This window comes from Ovis aries, chromosome 10 (assembly GCF_016772045.2).
Source record: "Ovis aries strain OAR_USU_Benz2616 breed Rambouillet chromosome 10, ARS-UI_Ramb_v3.0, whole genome shotgun sequence".
Lineage (NCBI taxonomy): Eukaryota > Metazoa > Chordata > Mammalia > Artiodactyla > Bovidae > Ovis > Ovis aries.
In genome coordinates, this window is record NC_056063.1 from 51,432,900 (window position 1) to 51,458,949 (window position 26,050).

At 41.1% G+C, this 26,050-nt stretch overlaps 1 protein-coding gene across 50 annotated transcripts in view; it reads left to right on the top strand.

Moving 5' to 3' along the window:
• Window positions 1-26,050, top strand: part of LMO7 (LIM domain 7) — a 219,317-nt gene that overhangs the window by 155,229 nt on the left and 38,038 nt on the right. For 15 of the 50 annotated variants that reach the window (XM_060394538.1, XM_060394541.1, XM_060394543.1 and 12 more), the window contains 8 exons: window positions 5,653-5,905; window positions 6,865-7,143; window positions 7,667-7,867; window positions 8,728-9,450; window positions 10,467-10,496; window positions 19,302-19,419; window positions 22,475-22,617; window positions 23,897-24,323. In XM_060394538.1, coding sequence (XP_060250521.1) covers window positions 5,653-5,905; window positions 6,865-7,143; window positions 7,667-7,867; window positions 8,728-9,450; window positions 10,467-10,496; window positions 19,302-19,419; window positions 22,475-22,617; window positions 23,897-24,323 — 2,174 coding nt within the window. Of the gene's footprint in view, window positions 1-5,652; window positions 5,906-6,864; window positions 7,144-7,666; window positions 7,868-8,727; window positions 9,451-10,466; window positions 10,497-19,301; window positions 19,420-22,474; window positions 22,618-23,896; window positions 24,330-26,050 lie in introns of all 50 variants that reach the window. The other 35 variants (XM_060394588.1, XM_060394590.1, XM_060394591.1 and 32 more) reach the window with 5 other exon arrangements.

Here is a 26,050-nt window from a genome sequence, read left to right on the forward strand (position 1 = left end):
AATGGGAGAGAGTAGAAAAATGGAGGGAAAATTATTGAGACAATCACTTCACCAGGAAGTATATATCGTGGAGACTGGAATAGAATTGAGGGTGTCTTGTCTTTCCTTTCTTCCTTAGGTCTCTCCTTCCTTCCTTTTCTCTCTTTCTCTCTTGTTCCTTCCTCACTATATTGCCACTTGAGGGGTGATAGTTTCGTTTTTTCAAAATCTGTTTTTGGAGGGGATTAGGGCAGCAGTAAAGAATCTGCCTGCCAATTCAGGAGATGTGGGTTCAGTCCCCGGAACAGGAAGATCCCTGGAGAAGAAATGGCAACCCACTCCAGGATTCTTGCCTGGAAGATCCCATGGACAGAGGAGCCTGGAGGGCTCCAGTCCCTGGGTCCCAAAGGAGTCAGACACAACTGAGCGACTAAACAAAAGGGAAGAGACAGTTAACTATGACCTGTTTTATAAGTGACAGTCTATCCTAATTCTTTTTCCTCCGTATTCAGGGTTAACAATCTCTGCCTCTGAAGCCTAATAACTGATATATCTAGACATAGAAAAGAAAGTAAATAAGATTCTGTAGAAGTGTGTTTTAGTTCCTGAATAAGCTTCTTTCTTCCCTTTTCTTTTTGGCAAAAGATAAAAAGAAAAAGCTTCTAAGAAAAAACAGGAAACTATTTTAATAATTATCGCTACCCAAGAAACGAAGTGATTGATGTCTGTCTTGATAGAATATTATGCTAAACTTTGGTTGATTAAGGAGCAACACTGGCATTGTATTAGAAAGCATCCTTTGCTTCTGTCATGGTCAGAGTCAACCCAGAATAAGTATGAAAGGAACGTGTTAATGAAAGTCGTTCTGTTGTGGGAAGGAGTTTTCTTTCAAAATCCCAATGTAAAATCTGTTATTTAAATACAAGTCTTTTTCCTATGACTGTTGGGTGGCATCAGAAATTTCTGACTGTAAACCTTTTGTGATTCAGATTTGACTAGATTGAAACCATAAGTGAAGTGTCTTGAACTATTTCTGTGCTTCCACCAGCAACATGAAACTTTTGAGAGTTCTGGTTGTGAGTTTGTGCTGGATTGTTAGAGATTTCACTTTGCTTGTTTATTTTGATTATATTTTTATTTTAAATGTTTTCCTGCTTTTATTATAGAACATTTTCAAACATCAGCAAAGTTGGAAGAATTTTACTTGCCTACCTATGTACCTGCCAGGCTTTTTCAGTGGCACTAGTGGTAAAGAACCTGCCTGCCAATGCAGGAAACATAGAGACATGGATTTAATCCCTGGTTCTGGAAGATCCCTTGGAGGAGGGCATGGCAATGCCTGGAGAATCCCATGGACAGAGCAGCCTAGTAGGCTACTGTCCATAGGGTCCCAAAGATTGGACAGGACTGAAATGACTTAGCATGCTCCTACCTGCCACCTAGTTCTATCATAACATTTACCATGCTTGCCTTTGTTACACACCAAGCTCTTGTTCTCTAGGCATTAATTATCCATTTTATTTTTCAAGGCACTTCAGAATACATTACACTTGTTTCTAAATGCTTTAGCATGCAATCATGAGCTAGAATTCACCTTTTATTACTACTGTTTACTTAATTTAAATTTACATAAAAGCAGTATACACTGAATTTGTTTTTCCAAAGTAAAATGAATCAGCAAATATTGTAACTCCAAATTATTTAGCTTTTTGAATAGTGATAGCTTTTAAAAGTTTGAAAAGTGAATGGGATGGGGGAAGGAGAGGATGGGACAAATTGAGAGAGTAGCATTAACATAGATACACTCCCATGTGTAAAATAAATAGCTAGTGAGAAGCTTCTGAATAGCACAGGGAACTCGGCTCCATGTTCTGTGATGACCTAGAGGGGTGGAAAGCGGGGTAGGAGGGATGCTCAAGAGGGAGGGGATATATGTATGTACACACACACACACACACACACACACACACACACACACACACACACTCTCTCTCTCTCTCATGGGCTTCCCACATGACTGAAGCGACTTCACGTGCATGGGCTTCCCAGGTGGCGCTGGTGGTAAAAAACCTACCTGGCAATGCAGGAGACACGTCCCATTCCAGTATTCTTGCCTGGAGAAGTCCATGGAAAGAGGAGCCTGGCGGGCCACAGTCCATAGGGCCTCAAAGTGTCGGACACAACTGATAGGACTGAGCATGCACGGATATATACTTATGGTTGATTCCTGTTGTTCTACAGCAGAAACTAACATAACACTATAAAGCAATTATCTTTCTATTAAAAATTAAAAATAAAAATATATTAAAATTCAAAAAATGTTAACAACAAAGAAAAGTGAATAGCTATTTAAGTGAACTTTTTAAATTACTGCTGTATTTGTTGGCTGTTTGTGATCTTGGTGTAACATTTTCGTAGCCCAGATGACTCTTAAGATAGTTTTAAGGAAATAAATCTGAGTTCATAATTCATCCGAGTGAGTAAAGCTGTGAATGCAGAGGTTGAAATTATCAACCTCTTATATTACTTTGTCTGAACTGAAGAACCTAACACATGCTTTGTTTGGATTTATATCTGGCCAACAATAATAAACCCTGGAGAAGGGAAAGGCTACCCACTCCAGTATTCTGGCCTGGAGAAGTCCATGGACTGTGTATATGTAGTCCACGCGGTCACAAAGATTGGGACACAACTGAGCGACTTTCACTTCACAACAATAATAAAAGGGACATGCATCGAAGGCGTGTGGGAGTTTATAGCCTCTGGTCAGTTCACATGTAGTGGCTCAGTGGTGTGAGCCTTCTCCTCAGACACTGGTTGGGCTGGGTGCCTGCTCCCTGTGATGAAAAGCAGAGGGTTACTGTCACATTGCTTCCTGATCATGGGAAAGGAGTTGCAAACCTTGTTTGAAGAGGGTGGACGTGAAGACTTGGTAATTACAACTAAGGAAGGAAGAAAACAAATCTTGTGAGCCCTCCAGGATGATAAAAGTTTGTTTGTTTTTTTTTTTTTTTTTGATCAGTCTGTTGAAATTCTGCTACCTACACCAGATTGTAGTCCCAAATTGATGATCAATGATATTGATGATAAGATTGATATTTTTAGGTTAATGAATTACAAAGTCATATTCCTAAGTTATATTATAGGAAGCCTCTGTTGACAGATTAAAAAAAGGGCAATCTAAAGGTTGAGAATTATGTTTTATTTAGCAGACTTGTTGAGGACTTAGCCCTGAAGACAGCCTCTCAGATAGCTCTGAGGGACTGCTCTGAAGAGGTAAGGGAAGAGCCAGGATATAGAGGAGTTTCTGCTAAGAGTTGGACACAACTGAGCGACTTCACTTTGACTTTTCACTTTCATGCATTGGAGAAGGAAATGGCAAACCACTCCAGTATTCTTGCCTGGATAGTCCCAGGGATGGAGGAGCCTGGTTGGCTGCCATCTATGGTGTCGCACAGAGTCGGTCATGACTGAAGCGAGTTAGCAGCAGCAGCAATCACAAAACAAAAAAGCCCCAAAACACCCAGGTAGTCATAAATCAAAAGATTACTATTAATTAAAGAAAAACCAGACATCTCAGGTTAATGAATTTCAAGGTTTTCTATGTATAGGAAGATGCTGGAGACTGAGCTCATTGAAATCATTCCTTTTATATGCACTTTCCCTAGTGGCTAAGATGGCAAAGAGTCCTCCTGCAAATATAGGAGACCCAGGTTCAATCCCTGGTTCTGGAAGATCCCCAGGAGAAGAAAATGCCTACTCCAGTATTTTTGTCTGGAGAATTCAATGGACGGAGGAACCTGGAGGGCTACAGTCCATGGAGTCACAAAGAGTCAGATACAATAGAGTGACTAACACCTTCAACACTAGCACTTAACTACCTGGGGCTGCTCCTGCTGCTGCTGCTGCTAAGTTGCTTCAGTCGTGTCTGACTCTGTGCGATCTCAGAGATGGCAGCCCACCAGGCTCCCCCGTCCCTGGGATTCTCCAGGCAAGAACCCTGGAGTGGGTTGCCATTTCCTTCTCCAGTGCATGAATGTGAAAAGTAAAAGTGAAGTCGTTCAGCTGTGTCAGACTGTTTGCGACCCCATGGACTGCAGCCCACCAGGCTCCTCCGCCCATGGGATTTTCCAGGCAAGAGTACTGGAGTGGGGTGCCATTGCCTTCTCCGACCTAGGGCTAGTATCCTGTTTTTAATCCACCCTGAGGCCCCTCAGGGCACACAGTCCTGGATGGCTGCAGTGGCTGAGAGCTTGATGGCTGAAACATCCTTTGTTTATTGATGGGACAGGTGATAGTTTTCATCCATATCTCTTACCATATCAAGAATATTTGCCTACTCTCCAGCATACTGTAGTGGACTAAAAAAAAAAATTAACTTAAAAAATTTCCAAAGTAGAACTATCTTTATACTTAAAATTTTACATGTTCAAAATTTTAGTAAGAATCTTGACATTTCTCTCTTACTTAGAAAAAAATGTATTCATTTCGGAGGCAGTAAAAACAAAGCACCAGATTATTGACTGTTAATCTTTCTGGTGACACCTGGTTATACTTCCTCCCTTTTTGCCATGGCTCTCCTTTCCCTGTTCTGGTCTCAAGGTCTCTTAGCTATGTGTTCAACTGCTTCCTGTAGGGTTCTCTCAGTGTTGCTCACTGCAGACTCCTGCCAGCCAGGGAAGAGAGGACAGACTGCCTTTGGCTCAGGTTAGCCTGGAAGTGTTCTTTTGCTAAGAGCAGGTGGCTCCCAGGTACTCAGCTACCAATCTACCGAAGACCATAGCATTTGCAAATTTCCTTCACAAAACACACAGAGGCAGGAAAAAAAGGGCAGGAAGGGAGACAGCTCAGCTGTATCTATAATGTTTTGTACCTTCATTTCTTCCCATGTATTTAAAAGGACAGACTGGCTTTTTTTTTTTTTTTTGAGAACAGAGTAGTGTTTGTAGTTATCTGACCTTGAGGTGTATCAAACTGTATTCTTTCAGATATGTGCATAAATGATAAGGAGTCAAAATAGAAGGTTCCCAATATTTTGGTGACCACTGTCAGAAGATGCCTTGAGTTCTGTGGTTGGTCTCTTAATACTCCTTTAGGACTTCAGGAGTCATTTGGTCCAACCATGTATGTTATGTGTGATTCTTGCTCGTAAGGGTCTCATATGTATCTGTCAATCTTCTTTGTGATCATGTGCTTTTTGTATCTTTTCTTTGTCTTTGCTGGTCTCTTGCCTCACAGAAATTTTGGATGATGGCACAATTTATTTTAAATGACTGAGGTTCCCTTGAATTCTGTTCAGATCTCATGTTAGGCATCTTTGATTCTGTGGCTACACGATATCTACATATATTCCATCAACAACTTTAACAAAAAATCATGAGAAGATTGAGTAGAAAAGGGGTTCAGCCATAAACTGGAACTTTTTCTACTTAGAATGTGTACCAGTGGAAGAATGTACTGTGCGTACCTCCAGTATGCAAAGCAAGTTCCTCCTAATGGGTCTTATCACAACTTCGTGACAAATTTCTAAAAATATTCCCCACAGTGAGCCGTAGAGCCCTGGGTTTCCAAGGGAAAGACAAAGCAGGCAGGCTGTGTGGGTTTCAGTTAGATGAAAAATCTGGAGACTAAAGCAAATTCCTGTGCCTTTTTTTTTGTTGTTGTTGTTAATAGGTTGTGAAAGTGACACAGATTCTGAATTTACATTCAAAATGCAGGACCATAATAAAGATGATATGTCCTATAGAAGGATTTCGGCTATTGAACCCAAGTCTGCCTTACCCTTCAATCGCTTTTTACCCAGCAAGAGTAAACAGCCATCGTACGTGCCGGCACCTTTGAGGAAGAAAAAGCTGGACAAAAATGAGGATAACAGACGAAGCTGGGCAAGTGCCGTCTACACAGAAGCAGATGGAACATTTCCAAGGTACTGGGATGTGAGCTGATTACTGAGTTTGAAAATTCATTTGGCTTGGGGAATTTGCTGGGATATTTAATTTGGTAAAAGGAATAATCCTTAAAATGTATTTCATAGATAACATAAAACTTCATTAATGAAAATCTTTCTTTTTCTTACCTGTGTTTTTAGTCATCCATATCTTGAAGAGATTTCTTCCGTTTTAGAATGTCAGCATATGATTTGCTGGTTCTTTTTTTAGATGCTTGCCTTTGACTCACTGGTTATCTTTCAGCTTCCTGGATGACTTACATTGTTCATTGTGAACTCTGCTGTGTTGCTTGTTTCCATTTTTAAAAAAATCTGTGTTGATGGAGCTCAGTGAACACAAAAAGTATTCTTTAATTTCCCATCAAATTAGCAGAGCAGAGCGTGATTTTTCGAATCCAGCTTCCTATCCGAAGGAGGTGTATGGTTCTGAAAGTGGATCGGACTCGGAGGAGGAACGGAGGCTGCCGGATGTAGTTTGGGATGACTTAGCCAACCGTAGATTCCAAGTGAAAAAGAGGCCTGAGAGTTTCATCTCTCCTAAATCTTGTTCACCCATCTTTTCTCCTCCTGACCCATTAACCACTGGGCTGTACAAACTGACGAGGTCAGAAAAATTTCTCCTGGATCGGAATGCCTGTTGTGCTGTTGATTTTTAATACATAAAGTAACACCCCAGATGGTTTGTGATTTCTCTCTCTCTTTTAACACATTTTATAAGTGTCTCTGGCCCTTGTATATCAAGCTCTTCTCTAATTAAAATGAGATGCTGTTATAATGCCTTAACTTTGTTGTAGGGGCTGGAATGATGAGAATGATGAGAATGGAAACGAATTGGCTGCATTCACAGTGTGAACTTTGTGAGACAGAAAGCATGCCTCTTGTGTTCTGTGTCACAAATTGCTCACGCAGTGTCTTAACTGGTTGGATGTTTTGAACAGTAACGAGAGGAGAACTTGGGGCACGAACGTGGAGAACTGGCCAACAGTACAAGAAACTTCAGACTCCTCTTGTTATTTGGAAGAGAACGAAAACAAGACAAGCGTTCCCAACACTGTAAAGGATGATCTTTATGTGCGAAAGCTAAGCCCAGTCATGCCAAGCCCAGGGAATGCTTTTGATCAGTTTCTCCCCAAATGCTGGATCCCAGAGGATGTGAACTGGAAACGTATAAAAAGGGAAACTTACAAACCGTGGTATAAAGAATTTCAGGGATTCAGGTTTGTCTTTGTGCATGTTTCTTTCATTCCAGTGTCCATTCGGTACCCTGACAGGGTGCATTCTATGTGCACATTTTACGAAAGAGATTAATTTCCCTCCAATGGCACCCCACTCCAGTACTCTTGCCTCGAAAATCCTATGGATGGAGGAGCCTGGTGGGCTGCAGTCCATGGGGTCGCTAAGAGTTGGATATGACTGAGCGACTTCACTTTCACTTTTCACTTTAATGCATTGGAAAAGGAAATGGCAACCCACTCCAGTGTTCTTGCCTGGAGAATCCCAGGGACAGGGGAGCCTGGTGGGCTGCTGTCTATGGGGTCACACAGAGTTGGACACGACTGAAATGACTTAGCAGCAACATCTATAAACGTGTTCACTGAGGGGAAAAAAAAACGGTTTAAATTTAGACTTAAGGATCTAGATTTTAAAAAGTCTTCTAAATAGCCAGAGCTGGACAGTATTTTTAGTTACATCACTCTTTGTTGTCTTTTCTTTTTCCTTTCTCTGTGTTACTCCAAGTAGAAGGAATTCAGACTCTGATGATGAGGACTCAGGCTCTGACAGAAGCTCCACCATTTTTAGTAGAATACAAAAAGCAGACCATAGGCTAGACAGCAACTGTCAAAGACCTTCACCCTTGCTGGAACTGGCTACCAAACGGGCCAGAAACTCCTGGGACCCCCAGGCAGCCAGGAGAACCCGTGGTGTTTCAGATGAGCCCAGGTGTACCTGCCTGCATGAGCCCGCCTGCTTAGAGTCCAGCCTGTGACACCTGTGCCAGCTTGCACTGCCCCATTAACCACTGACCGTAATGAGCTGAATCATGGACGCTCACTCACTTAATACTGAGTTATGAAAGCGTAACATATAACATCATGCTTTCTGTGCGAGTGTGTGAGCTTGAACGTCTAATAGGATTAAATGTTCTTTAGCACAATCATGTTAATAGTACAGAGTTACATATGGCATCATCAGTTCTTGTTGAAAACCATTTAAAAAGGCCTTTTAGACTGCTGACCTAATTATACAGCTATGCTATGTGTGAAGTTGTAGAGAAAGGAAATAACCTGTAGGCAGACACTGGGGCAGGCAAGACTGATGAGAAAATGCAAAGAAGAAATTCAACAGATTTTTTTTAAACAAAGCTTCAGAGCATTGAATTTAATTTCAGCTGACCACCTGTGCCTCTTGCATAAAGCATTCATTGCTCAGCTCTGGAAACCTTTCAGGATCGTCGCTGCTTCTCTGGGAAGGGAGTCAGACCATTGTGGCCGATGGGATGAGGAAGGGGTGGATGGAGCACTGTGTGTTTCAGGCAGGTTCACTCTCTTCCCATTCTAGCGCCATCCCTTGGCCTCAATGATATCCACCTTTTCTGAGAAGTAGACTCTGCTCTGATTTCATTAAATGGTATCATGGGTGATGGTGTTAAATGCTGGTCTTACTTCATAGCTAGAATCCCTCCCATGGCCCCCTTAAATAATTCACCCACAGGGACTAGCTAGTTTTTGGTTTGCTGCTAATTACCTTTTCTCCCCAAACTTAATAAGATTCTCCCTTCCTTTTTCTTTCCTATGCTTTAGTCAGTTTTTATTACTTCAGGCCCTCCAGACATATTCTGATGACATCTTGTCTTCTGAAACAAATACCAAAATCGACCCCACGGCTGGCCCCCGGCTCATAACACGCAGAAGGAACCTCTCTTACGCACCAGGGTGTGGACCGGGAGATGCCCTGGAGATGCCAGTCCTGGATCCTGACTTAGAGAATGATGACTTCTTTGTCAGAAAGACTAGGGCTTTCCATGCAAACCCATGTATTCTCCGGGCTTTCGAAGACTTAAGAAGTCTGTCTGGGCAAGACGATCCTGTAGAGCGAGATATAATCCTGCAGTGTAGGGAAGGGGAACTTGTCCTTCCGGACCTCGAAAAAGATGATATGATTGTTCGCCGCATTCCAGCACAGAAGACAGAGGTGCCTCTGTCAGGAGGCCCTGATAGATACCAGCCAGTCCCATTGCCCGAACCCTGGATGCTTCCTCCAGAAATTCAAGCAAAATTTCTCTGTGTACTTGAAAGGACATGCCCCTCGAAAGAAAAAAGTACTAGCTGTAGAGTGTTAGTTCCTTCCTGTAGGCAGAAGAAAGACGACATGTTGGCTCGTAAGATCCAGTCTTGGAAGCTGGGAACCACTGTCCCTCCCGTCAGTTTCACCCCTGGTCCCTGCAGCGAGGCGGACTTACAGAAGTGGGAGTCCATCCGAGAGGCCAGCAGGCTTAGGCACAGGAAGCGGCTGATGGTGGAGAGGTCAGAGTGTGTTTCTGCAAGGATTATGCTTGTCGTGGATGGTCTTGTGTGACTTTCCTTGTGTGATAAAGTAGCATCAGATTGCCCAAGTCTGCATGTCATGAGCTGTTTTGAAGTATCCTGTTAAAGCGTTGATATTGCTTTGAGAAAAATCAGATCTAGTCGTTGTGTGGAAAAAGTGCAATTCCATATTTGCACGTCTCAAAATCACTTCTCTGAGACCTGTTTAAGAAGGTGTGTATCCGCAAACAGTGCCCTTGGCCTTGAGGGAAGACTATGATATGCTTCTGCCATATGACATTTCACAAAGCTGTTTTCTGATTATGTTTACAAGACTTTTATTCTCATGTCCGGGCATTTCTGAAACACTCTGGTTGTAGTTTGGTTTTATCTGTTTCTTGTATTTCAGACTACATGATTTTTGGTGTAAAAATTTCCCTTAAAATATGGCATTGCAAGTTTCATTTAACTTGATTTTGATGTCTGATTTTGACCCAAGCTTCTTAGACTATTGACGTGCGACTTTTTACATTGATGGTTTAAAGTTCAGTGCAAATTTTATTACAGTGCATGAATGTCATTTGCTGTCTGCTACACTTTACATGTATGTAATTATGGCCATTTTGATAATGAGTCTGCATTTATATGTTATGCAACTTGCCAAGTTTTGATGAATGTTCAGTTTGTGGAACTTTGGGATGGACAAATAATGGGTTAAATGAAATTGGTAGACCTAAATCTAACTTCTTATTAGTTCCTGGCACAGGAAGGTTTTTGTTTGTTTCCTAAATGAATTTGTTCATTTGGTTCAAAGGAAAACAGGAAATTCTTTACCTTGATCTGAATTCCTTGAGATATGAGATCAATGAGAATTTGAGGCATGATCAAGAATGTGACTGAAGAAGCAACCTTTTGAGATTTGTCCATCTCTAATTAGACTCTTGAAGATGTTGAATATTTAGAAACTAACACAACTAGAAAAACATGACTTAATTTTTGGTTTTCTGATTTCTTAGACTCTTTCAAAAGATTTATGGTGAGAACGGGTAAGTTTTGTGGTTCACAGTAAAAAAATCTACATATTGTTTGTCCTTTGTGTGGTATGTCGTTTCACTTCTATCCTGGCATGACGCTAAATGGGAATGTCTGTGCTGTGCATGAGACCTAAAGCAGGGAAATTTTTCCTAATTCTGCAACTGAATGGTCATATTTCTGCCTGAGTACCCAGTGCATGCAATGCTGTATGCCAGCAATATTTTGTTTATTAGAAGTTGAAAATTCAAATCCTGTTTGTTTGTTTTTTTTCTCCTCTAAAGAGTTGATTAAAAGTCATAAAAACACATACCTGAGATTAGGTTTATTTATTTTGGTATCTGATAGCTACATAGGCCAAACCTCTCATTTCTGGATATTGAAGCCCACATAACTATATTTTAGAAAATCTTCAATGGAAAAAATATATTGGTATTCACTTTGAGTTAGAAGGCATGTGGTTGGCATTATCTGTGTACTCTTAGTTCAAGGAGAGCCTCCTTAGTTGGGATGCTGAGTGGCATTATTTTCCAGGATTTGCAAACATTTTCAAGATTCCTGACTAGGGTAAAATTTTATAACATAGCTGTGTTATAAAGCCAAATCAGACTTCCAAAGCTGCAAAAGTTAAAATATTGGTAGTTTCCATGTAAGCTACAAGGATGATACTTAAAGCTGTTCCCAGTTTTTTTCTATAGTTGACCCTCTATATCTGGGAATGCAGCTCCCAGAACCAGTCCTCTTGGATAGAAAGGGGTTGACTGTTGTATCATTTGACTCTGTCACCTGGCAGACATAAAATATTATACAAACAACCTTCTGAAAATATTTCCCATTTTTTGAATAGCAGAATTAAAACAAATACTTTTTAACTTTTCACATGCACTACCAATGTAGACTCATTCACTGTTAGGGCATAATACCCAGGTGACTATATCTTAATATTTTATATCAACTTTCTGTAACTTTGTGAACCCAACTGCTAATAGTTTTTGATCAAGAAGAAAATTGAAGTATGACAAATATTTTAATCTGCCTAAGCCTTAGGAGCTAAGTATCTTCCCCTACTGGAGCTTACTTCATCTCAAAGGTTCTCTAATTTTGATAGTTTTGGATAATTTTGATAGAGATCTTAGAAGTTACCAAAATCACTTGTTGAGTAGCTCAGTCGTGTCTGACTCTTTGTGACCCCATGGACTGCAGCATGCCAGGCCTCTCTGTCCCTCAACATCTCCCAGAGTTTGCTCAAACTCATGTCCAACTATCTCATCCTCTGTCATCCCCTTCTCTTCCTGTCCTCAATCTTTCCCAGCATTAGGGTCTTTTCCAAGAGTCAGCTCTTTGCATCAGGTGGCTGAATTATTGGAGCTTCAGCTTTAGCATCAGTCCTTCCAATGAATATTTGGGATTGATTTCCTTTATGATAAGGAGCTAAAATCAACTAAATCAGCTAAAATCACTATACAAAACAGTATAGCCATTCTAGATGTCAAGGACATAATGGAGCAATGAGCAACTAATTGCCAGTAATTCTCAGCCACTGATGTTGAAAATCAGGCTCCAAGCATGTTTTCAGTATGCCTTGCAAAGATACATTATCTCCTATCTGGTTCCTCATGTGTGCTTAAAACATCTCCATCAGGAGGGTGTACGAGGCAATTTTTAGTATGACACTGAAGCATCTGCTAATCTCAATTCATCATGGGAAAGCTGTAACAGATAAAAAAATCTTTACAGCATCAAGCACTTTGAGTGATAACTTTCAGAAGAATTTTCATTGGTAAATAAGACTTTATAATGTAAGCAGGTTGGTTTTTTTTTTTTAAGGAAATGTGAATACACTGAGTTCAAGTACTTGATGGAAATGGAAACCTGTACAGCTATTCCAGTGACTGTACATGCTCCCTGTTAGGGACACATTGTGCGACTGGTTTAAGAAAAGAGAGAAATCCAAATGCCGAAGCTCAGCAAGCTTTAAGGATTTTTCTGGGCCCTAGCCAGCAGCAGCAAATGCCTTCTGTAGACTGTTTCAAGACTGCTGCTTGCATAGTACACTATTTGTTTTAAATGCTGTTCCCCATGCAGCTAACTGCCAGGATAACACAAATAAAGTGAGGTTGTCTATAAATGGAGACCAATGAATAATGCATGACTTGTCGAATAATGGAAAGTAATACAGATAGGTCTTCAGAAAACTCAGGTGCATTTTAAACCACTTGCAATAAAAAATCTATTATTCGGGATTAAAAAGTTTTCTCTGTTACAAGTTTTTTCTTAAGTTGATCTGCGATGAAAACAAAAATTTAAATTGAACTGAACTGGACATGGAACAACAGACTGGTTCCAGATAGGAAAAGGAGTACATCGAGGCTGTATATTGTCACCCTGCTTATTTAACTTATATGCAGAGAAATCATGAGAAATGCTGGGCTGGAAGAAGCACAGGCTGGAATCAAGATTGCTGGGAGAAATATCAATCATCTCAAATATGCAGATGACACCACCGTTATGGCAGAAAGTGAAGAGGAACTAAAAAGCCTCTTGATGAAAATGAAAGAGGAGGGTGGAAAAAGTTGGCTTAAAGCTCAACATTCAGAAAACAAAGATCATGGCATCCAATCCCATCACTTCATGGGAAATAAATGGGGAAACAGTGGAAACAGTGTCAGACTTTATTTTTCGGGGCTCCAAAATCGCTGCAGATGGTGATTTCAGCCATGAAATTAAAAGACGCTTCCTCCTTGGAAGGAAAGTTATGACTAACCTAGATAGCATGTTCAAAAGCAGAGACATTACTTTGTCAACAAAGGTCCATTTAGTCAAGGCTATGGTTTTCCAGTAGTCATGTATGGATGTGAGAGTTGGACTGTGAAGAAAGCTGAGCGCCAAAGAATTGATGCTTTTGAACTCTGGTGTTGGAGAAGACTCTTGAGAGTCCTTTGGACTGCAAGGAGATCCAACCAGTCCATTCTGAAGATCAGCCCTGGGATTTCTTTGGAAGGAATGATGCTAAAGCTGAAACTCCAGTACTTTGGCCACCTCATGCAAAGAGCTGACTCATTGGAAAAGACTCTGCTGCTGGGAGGGGTTGGGGGCAGGAGGAGAAGGGGATGACAGAGGATGAGATGGCTGAATGGTATCACTGACTCGATGGACGTGAGTTTGAGTGAACTCCGGGAGATGGTGATGGACAGGGAGGCCTGGTGTGCTGCGATTCATGGGGTCGCAAAGAGTCAGGCACGACTGAGTGACTGAACTCAACTGAACTGATAGACTTTTAGCCTAGAATTTGTCTCATGTTTATAAATATGTTTGTAAATGATTATAGACATGAAACAAGTGATATTTCTGGGTGATATTTCTCTGGACAGCTTGCATGTTTTCCAGCGTGGAATACTTACCTGGAAAAATCATTATTGCTCCATATCCTGTGATGGAAAATAACTGCCTGTAACATGAACGCTTTCTTTTTGTTGAGAACCAAAGAGTTAAAGAGAATGTGCATCACCCTTTCCAGCCTTAGATTGTTTATTTCTGGCTTGCTTTTTTATTTGGCATTGAACACTTGTCACTTTATTTTTAGTAAGATGCTTTGTATGTGGCTGTCATTTTCTCACGTATGCTTTTGTGTTGCATGACTTGTCATATGGTTCCATGACATTTGAAAATTTGGTTATGATGCCTCTTGGCAGAAGCTGTTAACGACAAAGAAATTCGTAATGGTATATAGCTGTAATTTTGTAATGTCATTAATTAAGCCATGGCATCTACTGCCAGTATCAACAGGAAATGAACAGTGATTCAAGGTGAAGTTATAATCAAAGACAACTAAGACATGTATTTTACTTATGGGTTTTGGCCAAAAAAAAAAAAAAATTGTGGAGAACTGTAAGGGTACCTGGACTTTCCTGATGGCTCAGCAGTGAAAGAATCTGCCTGCAATGCAGGGGACCTGGGTTCGACCCCTGCATTGGGCAGATCCCCTGGAGAAGGACATGGCAGCCCGCTCCAGTATTCTTGCCTGGGAAATCCCATGGACAGAGAAGCCTGGTGGGCTACAGTCCATGGGGTTGCAGAGAGTCAGACACGACTGAGCAGCCAAACAGCAATAAAGGCGCTTAAGACAACAAGCAGGAAGGAAAAACCTAGTCAATGTGAGTTACTTTCTGAAGATTTTGCCACCAGGAGACATTCAGCAATGTTTGCAGGCATTTTTGATTGTCACATGGGATGGGTTGGGGCAAGGTTGCTACTGATGCACTGCTGTATGTTCAACAATACACAAGACTGCCCCCTACGACAAATAATTTTCTGCCCCAAAATGTCAGTAGTGCTGCTGTAGAGAAACATTGATAATAGACTCTACACCTATAAAGGAAAAGTCTTGTATGTTGTCTTATCAGTATAAGTTAAGTTAAGTCACTCAGTCGTGTCTGACTCTTTGCGACCCCATGGACTGTAGCCCACCAGGTTCCTCCGTCCATGGGATTCTCTAGGCAAGAATACTGGAGTGGGTTGCCATTTCCTGCTCCTGTCTTATCAGTATAATTTATGATAATTCTAAAGTCTCTTTCCCAGGTTTTACTATTGATTTGTGTTCAGAGAATTCCTGCAACAGTTAATGGAAATATATTTAGAGGTGCATAAATAGATATATTCGTATCTTTGCTTGAAAGTGGAGGACCCAAAACTAAGTATCATGGAATTGCTGTTTACAATATAAGATTATCAGTGATTTTATATTTAGGAAATTTTGCTACATGTCAGTCCTTTTTGATTCCTTAGTTCTTAGATATTCATCTGTAAATTTCCTGAGACTTTTTTAGAAAAATGCTCATTGTAACCCTAGTCCCAGCATTGTGGGGAAAAAAGAGTAAGGTTCAGTGACTTTGTTTTATAATCTACTCCCCTTTTTTGTAAACTTCCCCTTCTTTCTCTCTTCACCCTATGCTATTTTTTTTTAAAAAAAATTATTCACCTGAAAATGCAGCATGTTAGACCTGTATATTTTGGAAGAAGTCCAAATGCAGTTCTAAATCAAAGTCTTTCCAAATAAGGAAATACAGAGGTAAATGAATTGCAAGAGAATTGTGATTTGCCAGTGAATAGTAATTCATTCTACTGATACAGAACATACTAGGGCTGTGTAGTCCTTTATAGTTTTCCCAAACAATCTTCCTGGGAATATCCATGGGACTTATTTTGGGGAGGTAGTCAGGTATGTATTAGGTTGCATTTTAGAGACGTGGAGAAAGAGAAATAGACTCTGTAGTTTTTCCAAGGATCTTCAGCTCCTGAGTTGGTAAAATCAGACTAGGGCTTTGTATAATGAGGTGATCGATGGAGACTGCTGGGCAGTCTTGTTGGCACATAGTAAGCCCTCAGAACTTTGCTATTATGCTGTTAACTCTGATAAGGAAGGAAAGAATTCTTCATGATCTGGCTGAAAGGCTTCTACACTCAAAACGTTCTCGATTTTATCAGTGGGGCCTGGGGTGACCTCTCTAATTTGAAACTGCTTTGGGAGTCAGTTTTCAGTAGATCTTTCATGATCATATTTGCCTTAATAAGAACAGTTGGTGTGTAGCACCAGATGGGTTTTTGAAATGCCATCAACATAAACTGACCCGTTTTTCCCAGCAACTCCTTCCTGGTTTAGCCAGATGAGGAACTGAGATGAAGAGTTAAATGATGTTCAGAGGGTGGTAGGGGTGGGGAGAGAGGGAGTGGTGAAAATTAGATCCCTCTGCTGGGTCTCACTTCCTGTCTCATTCTGGTGCCTGCCACAGCCTGTTTGGAATGTGCCAGGCTTTCTTGAGGTAACTTGATCCCAGGGAACACAGGGGGCTCACATTCCTGCCTTCCACAGGGACCTGTCTACTCTGGCCAATGTTTGGCTCGTTTATTTATATAGGGGACCACTGAGGGCTTTCCTGGTGGCTCAGATGGTAAAGAATCTGCCTGCAATGCAGGAAGGTTTCATCTCTGGGTCAAGAAGATCCCCTGGAGAGGGAAATGGCAACCCACGCCAGTATTCTTGCCTGGAAAATGCCGTGGACAGAGGAGCCTGGAGGGCTACAGTTCATGGGATGACAGAGAATCAGACACAACTGAGCACCTAACACTTTCTATGTGCCAGGCTGTGCTGTGGGCTCCCCAGGAGGGTGATGAGCCTCTACCCCATAATGACGGTGTTTTCTGAAAAGACACATGTTAAAGTTTCCCAGTGAAGGAGGGTGAGGACTGAAAGGGTCTGGACCTGCTGAGACTGGTCGGCCTTCCTCCCACCAAAATATTACTTAAAATACTGATGTTTCCAATTTTGTTCTGGAATTTCTGTAACCTCATGTGTTGGGCATCCAGATTCCCCTCATATCTTAGAGCTGAAAAAAATCTTTTTAGTGTCTTGTCTTGTATTAGCTCATATAGCCTGATTCTTTGCAGTTACAACTTAAGTGAATTTATAGTCTCAAATCAGGTTTTTATATAGTCATACCCCGTTAAGTGGGCTTCCCTGGTGACTCAGTGATAAAGAATCCACCTGCCACGCAGAAGATGCAGGTTCAATCCCTAAGTCGGGAAGATCCCCTGGAAGATGGAATGGCAACCCACTCCAGTATTCTTGCCTGGAGAATCCCATGGACAGAGGAGCTGTGTTGAGAATACACCCTGGTGGAAGCAAGGGGGCTGATGATTCTAATAATCCAGGCAGGAGATAGGATGATTTGGATCAGGGTAGTGAAGATGGAGGTGGTGAGAAGTGGTTACCCCCTAGATACATTTAGAAGGTAGAGGGGCAGAATTTCCCAATGGGATCAGTTACATGTGAGAGAAGAAGGAATCTGGGAAGGCTCCAAGATTTCTGGCCTGTGTACTGGAAGGATGGAGTTGGCTTTTATTGAAATGAGGAAGATGGGAGATGCATGGATTATGGGATGAATGTGGATTGTAGGATAAGTAGTCGTGGTCTTGGTCTGTTCAGTGAAGTTTGAGTTGCCCATTAGACTTCCAGGCAGAGAGAATAGTTGCATACATCCAACCAGACTATGGTAAAAAAAAAAAATCTGCTGGCAATGCTGGAATCCCAGGTTCGATCCCTGAGATGGGAAGATCTCCTGGAGAAGGGAATGGCAACCCACTCCAGTATTCTGGCCTGGAGAATCCTGTGGACAGAGGAGCCTGGTGGGCTACAGTCCATGGAAGTGCAAAGAGCTGGATCAGCTGAGCACGCACAGACACACACAACCAGACTATGGTCTCACAGGGATCCTGAAGAATGAGTGGCATTTAAAAAGGAATATATACTGTTGAAAGGGCTTTTAAGTTGAAGGGGAGAGTTCAGGAAAGACCTTCACTGCATCTGGAGGCTGAGTGATAATTTAAGAAGCTTTTTTAAAAGTCTGAGTAAGAGTTAATTGTGCTCTGATCTAGGGTATTGGCAACAGAAATGGAAAGAAAAAGACACTGAGTAAGAGGACCTGGTAACTAATTGAACATTTAAAGAAGGGAGAGACAAAGGTGAAAAATGGCTCTCTGATTTTAAATGTGAATGACTGGAGGGCAAGTAACACTATTAACAAGAGGAAAAGCAGGTTTGGAGACAAAATTTTTGGCTATATCATGTAGCCAAATAACCATGTGTTTATAGTCATATGACTTATCACTTAACAAAATTCTTTCTAGATACTGTTCCTATTGATCCTTTTACAGTGAAGATTCCTAGGGGACATCAGTGCAGAGATGTTTATTTAACAAGCAGTTGGGATTGATTCAGAGAGACTGGTCCTAGGCTATGGATTTGGGAGTCACTGGCATAGAGATCGTTATTGAATTCCTGAGCTAGCTGGGCAAGTGTATTATTAAAAAAGTGTGGTGATGGCAAAATCTTGGGGAAGGCAAATTTAGAGGCCCAAGAAAGAGATGCAAATCTATTTAAACAACTAAAAGGGGAGTCAGTTACAATGAAATATAAGCAGAAGTGGTAGGAAAGAACATTTTGGGGACCTCACACTCAAAGGCTTCGTGTCTCTTCACTCCTTAGTATGCAGATCTGACCTCTCTTTCCAGGAGGTCTGCCTTAGTTCCCCCTCCTTTGATGTGTGTATAGCACATATTCCTGGGCAACACCCCACTCTACTCAAACAAAGTACTCTAGGTTGAGCTCTTTGAGACCTAATCCACATTACATCCTCATGGCAGCAGTCACACGTGGACAAAACAAAAACTGCCTTAATACCAAAGAAGACTATAATAAAGGTTATATAGTAACTGGCTGTTGGAAACCACTGTGGTCTTTGAGACTGGGCACGGTGCAGTGGTGGGGCAGGTCTTTATAGAACCCTTGAGAAGCAGCTGCAGCAGCACATGTCTTCATGGCATTGAACTTGAGGAGAAAATATCAGGTAATCTTTAAATAATTTAATAAGTACTCAGAAAAGGCAGCCAAACCTTAAGAGATTATCTCTGGAGGAGATAAAGACAGGTGAATCTAGGGACTAATAATTTTTTTTCTCTAATGTAATCTTTTTCTGCATCGACTCCCCTAAATATGAACGTCAGATTATTTTTTTCAGCATGGTTCAGGGTTCAGTTAGCCATTCTGTGAAAGAATTCACATTTGGCTGGAGTGCTAGGCTCTTGTTTCTGCGTTTTGGAAAAACACCATTTATCTCTGTAGTGCTATTTCTGTGATATCACGAAAGCATCTAGGTAGTACCGCAGAACTGTAGATGGAATTTCCAAATATAAGCCCAACCTTCCAGTTTTAACCTTGAATCCGGTCCCACGAACCTTGATTACTATGAGTATTTTTGTCGTAGGAGTAAGTCCTTGAGTGATGTCAGCGCAGAGGATATTCAGAGCTTGCGTCAGCTACGTTACGAGGAGATGCAGAGAATCAAGTCCCAGTTAAAAGAGCAGGACCAGAAATGGCAGGATGTGAGTATGCTGCTTATTGGGAGATGGGGAGGATATGTTTATTGGACTCTTCTTTCTTCTCCAAGAAGACAGTCAGTATACTCAAGGGATGATTTTTCTTGATGGCGGATTACAGTTCCATAGAAAATATGAGCAAACTCCCTTTTAAAAAAGAGTTTTAAACCCTTCTGCTCCATTTGTTGTATCTTAAAGGCCATTGTGAAACACAGAAGCTCCTTATCTTCTGATATTTTCTGTGGGTTCTCAAAAATGAGAAACTGCTTCATTGCAGTGTAGGTCTTGTTTACTTGCTCTGGTGGTTGCATCTGGGGTATGACTGTTAGTGATGCTCATGAAAGGGAAGACTTTGCTTATGGTTTAGGGGGAACAGGGGACGAGCACAGAGACTGGGGATCAGCAGGGAGAGATGAAAGTGTTCTTAGAGTTAATAGAGATGGTTTGGGGGAAAATGTGAATGATAATTCAGTACTATTTTGGTTAAAAAAGGAGTTATTGAATGTGAATCAAAATAAGATGTTTTCACAGAGCTGATGTATATCCAGATGTCTGTTTGGATAAAGATTTAATCTTTAGTTTTGTCCCTGGCAGAAGAGAGCTGTGCCTTTTTTAAAAGGGTCAATTGTTACAGGCCAAAGGAGTGTAGGACTTCCTTGGTAGCTCAGCTGGTAAAGAATCTGCCTGCAATACAGGAAACCTCAGTTCGATTCCTGGGTCAGGAAGATCCCCTGGGAGAAGGGATAGGCTGCCCACTCCAGTATTCTTGGGCTTCCCTGGTATCTCAGATGGTAAAGAATCTGCCCACAATGTGGAAGACCTGGGTTCGATCCCTGGGTTGGGAAGATCCCCTGGAGGAGGGCATGGTACTCCAGGATTCTGGCCTGAAGAATTCCATGGACAGAGGAGCCTGGTGGGCTACAGTCCATGGGGTCACAAAAAGTCAGACACGACTGAGTGACTTTCACTTTCACTCACACATATACACTGTATATATTTACGGGCTTCCCTGCTGGCGCTGGTGGTAAAGAACCTCCCTGCCAGTGCAGGAGACATGTCCCACGCCAGTACTCTTGCCTGGAGAATCCCATGGTCAGAGGAGCCTGGTGGGCTACAGTCCATGGGGTCGCAGAGTTGGACACTACTGAGTGATTTTCACTTTCATAATTCACTCTCAAAGGAGTCTAAGGGGCTTCCTAGGTGGCGCTAGTGGTCAAGAATCTGCCTGCCAATGCAGGAGTCACAGGAGATACAAAGATTTGGTTCAATCTCCCAAGTCAGGAAGATCCCACGGAGTAAGAAATGGCACCCCACTCCAGTATTCTTTCCTGGAGAGTTCTGTGGGTAGAGGAGCCTGGCAGGCTACAGTCCATGGGCCACAAAGAGTCGGACATAACTGAGCGACTGAGCACAGCACCCAGCAAAGGAGTGTAAACAATTATGATAGATAAATTACATATAGCAGACCCAAAGAAATCTGAGCACAACTTTATGGTAAGAGGGTTGAGTGGTAGTATGAACAGAAGGGTCAGAGATAGTAAATCTTAAATTTCAAAGGAATTAAATATTAAGTAACAAAGATGAAACCCCTGCCTTAGCTATGTTTCTAAATTCCACTTCTTTTATTTGGGATCTCAATGTCATTGTCAAGAAACAGAAATTCAGTGGCAGTTTGCCAAAATACATGGTAACTGGAGATGAAAGTGAGAGATATGGAGGGGTTATCCCTTAGGTTAAGTCAGATGAAAATTCACGCTAGTTCTGCTTCAGTCCTTCGGGACTGATGTGCACTGCTTTTGTTCTTTCTGGAAATAGTTCATATTGATTTCAGGCCTTTTTTTTTTTTTAAGCAGGAATGGCCCTGCCTGCTTCCAAAGGGTGTAAACCAAACCTGTTTTGTGTGCCTGGGGGGTGAGGTTTTTTGTTGTTGTTGTTTTTTTTTCAGTCTGGAACTTTGCATAAGGCTGCAGTACCGCTAGCAGTTCTCAGCGTGGGACTTCTCTGGGTGGCACAGTGAAGTTGGTACCATCCAAACTGTCCTAACCCCCTGAATGTCAGAACCAGCTTAGGCCACCGGGACTAATTTTAAAGATGAATCAGGTTGAGTGTCCTGGGGGTCACTCCCAGGATGCGTCCTGGATGGATGGATGGGAAAAGATGGCCACTGCTTCCTGTGTGATCTTCCTTATCGCCCTGTGCTTACGGGGAGTTGAACTGCTTCGAAATCATATTCTTGAGTCTTTATTGTTCAATTGTTCTGTCGTGTCCGACTCTTTGTGACCCCATAGACTGCAGCACGCCAGGCTTCCCTGTTCTTCAGTATCTCCTAGAGTTTGCTCAAACTCATGTCTTTTGAGTCAGTGATGCCATCCAGCCATGTCATCCTCTGTCTGGCTTCCCCATTAAAGCCTTTCCACACCTGGCCCTCCCTTCCCAGGGTAGAATTGACCACTCTCTCCATACACCCCTGACTCTCATGCAATCTCTTCACATTCATTGTTGAACTTTATTTACCTGTCTGTCTTTCCCTTCTGGACTAAGAGTTCCTCTAGAGGAAGCACATTTTATTCGTCTGTGTGTTTGTGGCCCTGTTGCCTCCAAGTAGAGACCGACCTCTGTATTTGTTTAATGTGTGTCTCTATACTTAGCCATGTTACAGTCATGTTTCCATTCTAGTTTGACTAATGAAACACGTCATTTCACGTAAAAACCAGATGATTGGAGTGAGATGAAAATAAATTTGCAACAGTTCCCGACCTTTCTGACCTGGCATCTAATTACAAGCGTTTAGCATTCTTTGTGAAATGGGCAACAAGGCAGGCACTACCTGGGAAAACAAAAATGGGGTCTGTCTTATTAGGTCAGGGCTTTCAGACAGAAGCGTGAGATAAAGGCTCAGTACAGAAACACTGGCTATAAAAAGCAAAATTAGGGCACCTTGGCATCAAGTTGGAGTGAATAGTTTTAGCGACGTAATGGGATCCTCTGGCGCGCGCTCACTGCTGGAAAGGGTGTGTAGAAATTCAGGTGTGCCTGGGCTGACGTGATTTTTCTCTGTCAGGACCTTGCAAAATGGAAAGATCGTCGGAAAAGCTACACTTCGGATCTGCAGAAGAAAAAGGAGGAGAGGGAGGAGATTGAGAAGCAGGCTCTTGAGAAGTCGGAGAGAAGATCTAAGACATTTAACGAAATGCTGCAGGACAGGTAATGAGACCAAATGCATCTCAGGGTTGGGGAAACCAGTGTTAGATATTTTGTGTAAGTATTGTGAGCTGTACTTATGCACCAGTATTAGACTGTCATCAAATATGCATAAACCTTTGAGCGTTTTGCTCTGCAGTGAAAAAGCAAAGTACTGCTGTAATAAGTACTGATTTGAATTAATGAAAGAAAGGTGTACTTAAAAGTGGCATTCGTTGTGCCTTCCTTATACATTGTATATTCACATGCAGAATTGGCTGATGTTGGCTATCTTTGCAAAAATAAACAACTTTTTCCTCCTTTTAAAGTAAATTTAAGAATTGAATGGTTAAAAAAATGGCTCTCATTCTTAACTAAATTGTGTAAAATGTAACAAAGTTCTTTTTCATGTTGGCATGGTGCAATTAAAATTGTATTTTTAAAGGAAGACTATATAAACATCACTGTAGGGGTTTATCTTTTGCTTTGCAACATAACAGGATAAAGGTCCAGTTAAACTTGCCTGTGGAGCAGTTGCTCCATGAAACGTTGAGATATTTATGGGTCAGGGAGAAGGCAAATATGCTTTAAGGAGGATGTCAAAAAGGAAAGGTGCTGTCAGGTAGAATTAAACAAAGCTCCTTTGTCCCTAGAAGACAATGGTAAACACAGTTTCATTCACTTGAATGCAATGCAGTTGGCTTGGGATGTACTCCTTACTGAATAATAGCCAAGAGACTGTTTCATCAATTTCTCTGAAAATAGAAATGGTGACTTTTAATCTGCCATAACTGTCCATGCAGATTCTACCAAGCTGTATGAAATCAGCTTGATTTCTAACTTGATCTTATTGAAAGTCTGAATCTTTTGTGGCCTTCTATTTTTACAAAACTATTGTAAATTGTATACAGGAACTCTCTCAACTCTGTTAAGAAATCTGCATCTTTGGAGGGTTCAAATTGGTTGTCAGTTATCTTTAAAGTGTGTTATGGAACTTTGAATAATCTCTTATTTAAAATTTTCTTATTTTCCTGTGAAAATCCTTTTACAATTGCAAATACTTCAGAGATTTTTCTTAGCCTCTTTAAGGGAAAAAAAAAAAATCAAGCTCTTAATCCTTCTTTGTGTGATGTTGAAAAATTCACGAGTATTTTTTCTCACATTCTGTTTATTACATTATTATACTAAGTCAGCCATCTTTTTATTCCTATCCTTTTTTTATGTTATGACCAAAATAACATGTCTCTCTACCTCTGGGTGTCAAAAGCATAATTTTGTGGTTATGGTGTTTCTTTCTGCTAAGGGAATCCCAAAATCAGATGTCTACAGTTACATCGAGAAGGAGGCTGTATTCTTTTGATGATGGATTGAATGAAGAAAAGCTTCCCCCTCTGCTGCCTATGCCAGAAGCCTATTCCCAGAGTGAGAGAGCAGAGGAGAAAGGAACGGCTTATCCGACAGAAATTCCTAAGCAGGATTCTACAACTTTTGCAAAAAGGGAGGTCACAGCTGAAGTTCGGTTTCCTTCTAGAAGCCCTGTGGAAGAACAGCGCCCAGCCTCTTTGTCGTCTCAGCATTCACTGAATACACAGATGGAGTTGACTCGAGTTTCAGCAACTCTCCCCAGAAGTTACCAGAAAACCGATGCGGCCAGGTTAACCTCTGTGGTCACACCGAGACCTTTTGGCTCTCAGTCAAGGGGAATCTCATCACTCCCGAGATCGTACACGGTAAACGTGCGTTCCCTTGGTCTGTTCTCCAGTGCAAAACACTGGTGAATTTGTGCGGAGGTTTCTGTTAGAGATATTAGATATGTAAAGTGTTTTAGATTCAGTAGACACTTAATAGTTAAAATACAGCAACAATGCAGAACTGTTTAAATTTCAAATTCAGTGAAAGGAGAGCTGACACATTTTAAAAAATAAACTACATCCTAAGGCAGAGCATTTACTTAAAAAATTTTTTTTTCAGTTTTTAGAATTTATTTTAATTGGAGGGTAATTACAATATTGTGGTGGTTTTTGCCATACATCAACATGAATTGGCCGCAGTGTACATGTGTCCCCCGATCCTGAACTCCACTCCCACCTCCTTCCCCGTCCTCCCAGAGCACCGACTTTGAGTGCCTTGCTTCATGCATCGAACTTGCCCTGTTCATCTGTTTTACATATGGTAATATGTGTTTCAATGCTATTTTCTCAAATCATTGCACCCTCACCTTCTGCCACAGAATCCAAAAATTTGTTCTTTACATCTGTCTCTTTTGCTGCCTTGCATATAGAATCATTGTTATCGTCTTTCTAAATCCCATATATATGCATTAACATATATGGAAACAGTATTGGAGTTTGTCTGACTTACTTCATTCTGTAAATAGGCTCCAGTTCCATCCACCTGTGGTACACACACAGTGGAATATTACTCAGCTATAAAAAGGAATGCATTGGAGCATTTACTTTTTAGTGTCATATATTTTCAGATGTATCTATTTTGAATACTGTGTGTGCTCAGTTGCTTCCAATTCTTTGTGATCCCATGGGCTGTAGCCCGTCCGTGAAATTCTCCAGGCAAGAATACTGGAGCGGGTTGCCAATTCTTTCTCTAGGGGATCTTCCCCACCCAGAGTCTCTTGTACCCCCTGCATTGGCAGGCAGGTTCTTTACCACTGCACCACCTGGGAAGCCCCATTGTGAAGTGTTAGGTTGTACTATATGAAGTTGCCAGTAGTTAGTTCTTTTTGACCTATAAAACAGCAGTTTCATGTGGTTTAACCTAAATATTCTTAGGTGATTATGCCCAAATTTTCTGTGTATCCTCATTTCCCACTTCATTAGAACTTGATACATTTAAACGTATTTATTAAAATGTATCTCATGGTTCAAAAAATACATATTTTATTGGGGTTTTAAAGAATATAGAATCATTTACTCTGAGAATGAAGCAGTGCCATGTACCTGAAAGTGACTGTATTAATTTGAATTATGTGAAAGGAAGCAGGACGGTCTTGAGCGCTTTGGTTTTCAAATTCCTTTTACCTCTGCCAAGTAGAATCCTAAAAATCTAAGAGAAAAGATTTGATTAAAAAAATTCAAAGTGAGCAAAGCCTGCCTAAACTAACCAGAAAAACCCCTGACCGTTATATTAAGTAAACACAGACATATTTGACAACATAAAAATTAAATTTATATGATAGACACCGTTAATGTAGTCAAAAGACTACATTTATATAGGCTCAGAAAAATATTAGTAAAATGTATTTGATATATAGGTTTAATATCCCTAAGATTTAAAATGCTCCTACAAATTGATAAGGAAAAGATAAATAGTAGAAAAGTGGATATATAAATGAATGGCCAGTTCAAGGGAGAGGGACTTTGAAAGGTTGGTTACATAAAGCACATAGAAGCTTGTGTAGTCTTATTAGAGCGAGCATGAACTGTACAGCTTTTTACCCATG